Consider the following 7378-nt stretch of genomic DNA (forward strand, 5'->3'; position numbering starts at 1 on the left):
CACCCCCGCCCAGGTACCTAGCTCTCTGCCTGCAGTGACTGCTCTCTCCCCCGGGTGAGACAAGCAGCATGCCTGGGCGCACCCAGCTGGTAGGGCTCAGGGGGCCTTCCTGAGACTCCTGGCCCCCTGCCTGAAGGACAACAAGACCTCTCTGGCTGCACACCCCAACAGGGGCCACAGGCAGCTGGCCAGACATGTTGGGGGTGAGTCAGTGGATGTGGGCTCTGCTTGGGAAGGGTCAGCAACATAGCTGGGGAGGCATAAGGCACCGTTCTCTCAGCATGCCCTCTCCTGGGGGTCACAGGGGCCATTTTTTTTAACCCAGATGCTACAGAGGGAGGAGGTAAGATCAGTGGGCCTGTGTGGGATGGGCCCACAGATCCGGGTGAAGAGAGGGTCAGGAGGGGGAGGAATGTGGCATGAGAGTTTAACTGAAGCTTAGAAACACCTGCTCAGTCTTCCCTGGGGTGTGAGAGGGGCCCTGGGGAGAGCAGATGGCTTGAGGGGTGGTACAGGGTGTTGGGGGGCCTGGCTGGGTATGAGGCCCTCCACCACCCCTCTGGCCAGCCTTTGCTGCCAGTCTTCTGAGATTGCCTACCTTTTGACAAGTCTCCAGGAACTCATCAATAGTCACCACCCCGTCCTGGTTCCGGTCCATTTTCTGCAACACAAGCCATGTCACAGTGAGCCTGAAATCCACCGGGGTGACCCTTTCCCAGAGCCGAGGACGTGGCTATAGGTGGACACAGTGGGGCCGCAGCCAGACAGTGAGTGCCCGGCTCTGTGCCTTCCCCCACAGGCACCACACTCCCACCCCACTCAACTTGGACACCCATCCTGGGCCCAGTCTCCAGAAGCACCCCAAGGCCCATCTTGGCCCCCAAAGCTGACCTCTCTAGCATCTCCCCAGCCTGCCCCATCCCTCCGCTTCACTGACTACCTGCCTGGGCTTGTGCTACTCAGAATGTGTCCCCATATTCAGGATTCTTACTACGCTGACCAGCAGCCAGTGCAGGGGCTCAACAGAGACACAGAATCGCTGGCCATGTGACTAGAGGTCCCCCAGTGAGTGGGGGTCTGAGCCTTCAGCCCTTTCAAACTGCATGATGGGTTCCCTTTCCTCTTGGGCACAGGTAAGCTCCCCATCTCCACTGGCAGAAGATTGCAGTGGCTAGATATGATCTTGGGACACCAGGACATTGACCTATTTTGGAGGCAGATCTATTACCTCAAAAACCACAGGTCTCAGCTTGCCCCTGCAGTGCACCTCAGCAGAGCTGAGGGGTGATTTTTATTCACTTTCAGGGGATTTTGAGCCCTCACCTGGAAGAACCGCTCCACATGCTCCAGGGGGGCATCCTCCCGCAGGATGGGGTAGGTGTGGCGGCCCATCATGTCATAGATGGACTTAATGATGGCCAGCATCTCCTAGAGGAGGCCAGAGGGCTGGCATGAGTGAGGGCCAGACTCTTGAGAGGTCGGGCTGCACCCAGGGCTGGAGGGCACCACAGGGTAATGGTGGGGGAGGGGGAGGGGCGAGTCACACAGAGAGGAGCAAGTGTCTGCCTGCCTGGCTAGCACAGCCAGGCCTTTGACTCCAGGAGGCAGAGATTAGTTTTTATGTGCAAGCTCCAAACTTTAAAACAGCAGCATCTATTTAATACACTAAAAAACAAACAAACAAACAAAAAAACAAAACAATCTGAGCCAAACAAACTATGGTCTCTGTGTGACAAACCCCACCTCCCTTCCCCGTGCGGTCTCTCTTTAAGGAGAGGGTGTCACACCCCTGTCCTCTGCTCATTTAGGCTAAGGCCAGGCCCTGCCTCTCTGTCAGGTCTCCTACTGGCTTTATCTAAGAAAAATCACTGAGCTGTGCATGCTTACTGCACTGGACCAACACACGTGGTGGGGGCACAACCTTACACTCTCATTAACCAGGAATTGAGGACTGAGGGTCGAGCTTCCAGCCAAACTTCTGAATGGGCAGGAAAAACAAGTCTATAGGGCCACAGGAGAGGCCAGAGAAAGGAAGAAGATGTGGGCAATTGGAGGGGAGAGGGCAGTGGCCACCACCCCGGTACCTCTTTGGTGATGTATCCATCTTTGTTAATGTCGTAGAGATTAAAGGCCCATTTGAGCTTCTCATGCACTGTTCCTCGTAGGAGGATGGAGAGCCCCACCACAAAGTCCTAATGCAAGAAAGGAGGATAGGAAGGTGAGAGGTTCCTTCTCCTGGGTTCCACTGACATCTACGGGGAGAAGCCTCCACAGCCGATGCCGCCATTCGGTGAGCCCATGCTAAGTGGAGTAGGGATGGCAGATGCTCATTGGCACTGAGCTCCAGTGATGACATCTGAACAGATGGTGTCTGAACCCACTAAATGCACTTCTAGAGATGGAGAAACCAGGAGAGATGCTCCTTAAATAAAGCAAGTACTCTGGCTGAGTGGTAAGGAGTTGAGCTGTCAACCCAAAGGCACTTGGTTCAAATCTGCCAGCAGCTCTGTGGGAGAAAGGTGGGCCATCTGTTTCAGAGCAATTTACTGTTATGATATTAATATTATGGCCTGAGGCTTGCAGGAACCTACCTTTGTATTCTCCCAGCAGCAACAGCTTGGTATTTTCCAGTTCAAAGTTCACAGTGACTATATAGAACATAATTCCCACAAATAATAAGAGCTCCCTACACACAGAATGGTGATGCTTTTTCAATGCCCAAGATAAAACAAGGTACATCTGGAGGAGGGAGTGGCTGCCACTCTGCTCTTTGCCTCCTTCTTGTATGCAGTGTCCATGGCTCTGTCCCAGGCTGCCTGCAGACACCACAAAGGATGATTTACTTCTATCCATATAGCGGCAGCCACCACTGCCACCATAGTTACTGAGCCCTGCTCTGGCCCCCACCTGGTGCCTCACAGCATGGACACTGAGGTCTCACAGTCACTGCAGGGGTCCCTGGTCACGAGCCCCCTCTGGTCACAATATTTTTTGTCCACTGATCAATATATAACTTTATTTCATGTGTGTTTCCCTTTAAAGAAAGGAGCTCTGGTGGTGCAGTGGATTGAAGGCTGGGCTGCTAACCCAAAGTTCAGTTTGAAATCACCAGTTCTCTGCAGGAAAAAGATAGTGCAATCTGCTTCCATAGAGATCTGCAGCCTGAGAAGGCCTAGGGAGCATCAGCTCCAGTCCACCTCATAAGGTTGCTGTGAGTGGAATCAACTTGGCAGCTGTGGGTCTGGTCTGAGTTTCGTGTTTAAAGATGCCTTATTGCATTGTTGACTCATCAATATTGAGCTTATGCCTGAATGAAGCCTATCTAACACATGCATTTCTTTATAAGCCTTCTTCTACTTTGGTAACATTGGCAGGACTTTAGCATGACACTTGAGGGGCATTTTAAGCAGGAAAATTACCAAGAAAACAAACCCAAAATGCAGAAAAGAAAAAAAAAAGGGCACTAGATAAAAAAGGACACTTGGTCACAGTACAGGCTGAAGCAGAGCACCCCGGCTCAGCTGGGAACGTGCACTGGGCAATTCTAACTTCTCATCACTCTGTGCATGTCTGGAAACAGCCACAGAAGTACAGTGAGTATTGATTGATTTGCTGATTATAAATACATTTTAGTGAACAGGCAGATTTGCAATGATGGAATATGTGTATAACAAGGATCAAATGTAGTGACTTTTAAATTTTGGCAATTTGTTGGCAAAATGATTTGTCTGAATCAGAAGGCCATGGCACACATGCAGTGTTGCCAAGGAGCATCTGTTTGTGGCGTCACTGTGGTGGGGCAGAGCCAGGGCGGACCCAGGCTCCCTCCCATCCAGAGGCCTGTCCACATGGAGTTACCACAAGCCAGAAATTACTCAAGAGCAATGAGTTTTGCCTTTTCCTGCCATGTGACAACCCTCAAAAAGTTCAGCATAAAATAAAACCAAACGTGCTGCTATTAAGTCCATTCCAACTTGGAGTGACTCATCAGGACAGAGTTGAACTACCCAGAGGGTTTCTGACACAGCAAATCTTTACAGGAGCAGTATGCCCCATTTTCCTAAGGAGCAGCTGACAGGTTCAAACCACCAAACTTTCAGTTAGCAACCCAGTGCTTTTCATGCACTTAACCCCACCAGGACTCAGAAGTCAGAACTCAGAGCCCTAACGGTAGAGCAATCAGTCGGGTAGTCTCCTCTTGTATGATTTACTGCCTCTGGAGGGCCAGCTCCAGGTGGTTCCAACACAATCACAACAAAACCAACCACAACACAACTGCAGGAGCAAGTTTTCCCTCTGCAGGCTCTGCAGGGAGGAGTGTGTCTCTTCAGCATCTGCTTTCTAGTTCCCTGGAGATCTTCACATGTTCTGACCTCAACCATACCCCATCTCCTGATTATTAGTGTAATCTTCATTATTTCAAGAGGTTGATTTAAAACACATCTTACGGTGGTATTGCCTTGTTAACATGCCAAGGCAACCACAAGATAAGACCAGTGCTATACCATTTAGAAGAATGTTTGGCCAAAACAATTAAAAGGAGGCCTATGTGCCACAGATTAAAATCACCCACCTTTGGCCTGGTAGCATCACTTTCTATCCACTAGGCTAACAGAGCTCTGTCTATGTTGTTGTTGTTGTTGTTTTTAAGAGCCATTGGGTTATAGATGACTCAGTGACCCAATGAACGGAAGACCTGAACACTTGTATAACTTTCATCATTTCTCCATGTTTTTGGTGGAGCTCCCTGATTAAAACAAGCTTGGAAGCAGGAGTGGCATCCATTTCCGTAATCGCTCACCTCTAGAAACTCTATGAACATGGAGGAATGATGAAAGTTATAAAGTGTTCAGATCTAGAAACTCTACGAACGTGGAGAAATGTTGAAAGTTATAAAGTGTTCAGATCTTTTGTTCATAGGGTCTCTATGAATTGTCTTGGACTCTACTTGAGGGCACTTAACAACAATAACAACAACATGCCAAGGACCTAATGAGATGGATGAGTTAGGCTTTGTCACATATATTTTAGGAGGGCAATTATGTTAATTCAATCCATAATGATGTGGATGAATCTTGAAAGCATCATGTTGTTATTAGGTGCTGTCGAGTCTCCTGTGACTCATAGTGACTCTATTTACGACGGCCCTAAACCCTGCTCTATCCCTTGCCAATCCTATTGTCTCTGCCACACCCATTCCCATTACCCCAGTGACAGAATCAATCCATCTCATCAAGGGTCACCTCTCCTGTGCTGTCCCTCCACCCTCCCAAGCATGACATCCCTCTCCAAGGACTGATACCGCATTGCAGTATGTCCAAACTATGTCAGACAGAGCTTCAAAATCCTTGCCTCCAAGGACTAGCCTGGCTTCACCCTCTCCAGGACAAACTTGTTTGTTCTCCTAGCATTCAATACTCTTCTCCAGCACCACAGATCAAAGGCATCAACTCTCCTTCTATCATCCCTAGTCACTGTCCAGCTCTCTGATGCATAGCAAGCACTTACAAAGACCATGGCCTGTATCAGGTGCATCTTAGTCTCTAGACTGACATCATTGCTCCTCAGTACCTTGGAGAGGTTTCTGACAGCAGACTTTCCCAATGCAATTCGTCTTTTAATTTTCTATCTGCTGGTATCAAGAGTGTTGATTGTAGAGCCAAGCAAACTGGAGCTGTCAACAATCTCAATCGCTTAATCATTTATCATGATGCTGCCAATTGGCTCAGTAGTGAGAATCTTTGTTTTCTTGATGTTGAGCTTCAATCCATATTGAAGGCTGCAGTCCTTGACCCTCCCCAGCAAGCGCTTCAGGTTCTCCTCAGTTTTAGCAAGCAGGGTTGTGTCATCTGCATAATGCAGATTGTTGATGAGTCTACCTCCAATCCTGATGCCACACTTCTCATAGAGTCCAGCCTCCCGGATAATCTGTTCCATATATAGATTGAAAAGATATGGAGATAGAATACATCCTTGACACACACCCTTCCCAATTCTGAACTATGCAGTGCTTCCTTACTTTGTTCTAATGACTGCCTCCTGGTCCAAGTATAAGTTTCACATAAGCACTGAAATAAGCCAATCACAAAGGGAAAAATACTGTATAATCTCATTTATATGAAGTATCTAGAGCACATGAGTGTATAAACGAAGTCCACTAGAAGCGACCAGGGCAGAGCTTGTGAGGTGCTGTTAAAGCTGGTGTTGACTCATAATGACCTTGTGTAACAGCAGGGAATGCAGTGGCCCCTTGCAATCACTGTGACGTCTGAGCCTACATTTGTAGACACTGGGCCAGCCTATCTCGTTGATGAGCTGCCTCTTTTTTGCTCACATTCTTTAGCAAGGATGATGTTCTTCCCAAGGATTAGTCTCTCCTGATAAATGCCCCAAATAGTGCAGCGACATCTCTCAATCCTTGATTCTAAGGAGCACTCATCCCAGACAGATGAGTTTATTCTTCTGAAAGCTCTCTGTCAACAGCATGATACAACTGGATCAGTTCTTCTTAGATATTTCTGATTCATCGTCCAGCCTTGGATACAGATAAGGGGCAGGGTCGGGGGAAGGAAAAGGGGATTCTCTTCTTAGGGAAAACTAAGATGCTAAGGGAAATGGGAAATCTTGGAAACAGCTAATGATAGCTGAACAACTTGTCACTGAATTGTACACAGGAAAAATGTTGAAACAACAAATGATTTTTGTTATTGTTGTTGTTATGTGCCGTCAAGTCACTTGCGACTCATAGCGATCCTATGTACAACAGCTCTAAACTCTGCTCTGTCCTGTGCCAATCACACTGTTTCTGACACACCCATCCCGATTACCCCAGTCACTGAATCAATCCATTTCATAGAGGGCCTTCTGTTCCTGCGCTGTCCTCCACCCTCCCAAGCATGATGTCCCTCTCTAAGGACCGGTCTCTTCTTACAACATGTCCAAAGTATGTTAGACAGAGCCTCAGAATCCTTGCCTCCAAGGAGTAACCCGGTTTAACCCTTTCCAGGATGAATCTGTTTGTTTTCCTAGCAGTCCATGGTACATTCAATACTATTCTCCAGCACCATGGCTCAAAGGCATCAATTCTTCTATCCTCCCTAGTCATTGTCCAACTTTCTGATGCATAACAAGTGATTGCAAAGACCATGGCTTGTATCAGACACACCTTAGTCTCCAGAGAGACACCATTGCTCTTCAGTACTTTGAAGAGGTCCCTAACAGCAGACCTTCCCATTGCAATACGTCTTTTAATTTCCTGGTTGCTGATGCCAAGAGTGTTGATTGTGGAGCCAAGCAAACTAAAGCTGTGAAAAATCTCAATCTCTTCACCAACCATCCTGATGCTGCCAATTGGTCCAGTGGTGAGAATCTTTGTCTT

General features: G+C 48.1%; 1 protein-coding gene across 2 annotated transcripts in view; it reads right to left on the reverse strand.

Moving 5' to 3' along the window:
• KCNIP3 (Kv channel interacting protein 3, calsenilin) overlaps positions 1 to 7378 on the reverse strand; it is a 172437-nt gene that overhangs the window by 246 nt on the left and 164813 nt on the right. For both annotated transcript variants that reach the window (XM_006903219.1, XM_006903220.1), the window contains 3 exons: positions 2085 to 2192; positions 1324 to 1428; positions 599 to 661 (listed from right to left, as the gene is read on the reverse strand). In XM_006903219.1, coding sequence (XP_006903281.1) covers positions 599 to 661; positions 1324 to 1428; positions 2085 to 2192 — 276 coding nt within the window. The remainder of the gene's footprint in view (positions 1 to 598; positions 662 to 1323; positions 1429 to 2084; positions 2193 to 7378) is intronic.

Source organism: Elephantulus edwardii, unplaced genomic scaffold (assembly GCF_000299155.1).
Source record: "Elephantulus edwardii isolate Elephantulus edwardi_28Jun2011 unplaced genomic scaffold, EleEdw1.0 scaffold00541, whole genome shotgun sequence".
Lineage (NCBI taxonomy): Eukaryota > Metazoa > Chordata > Mammalia > Macroscelidea > Macroscelididae > Elephantulus > Elephantulus edwardii.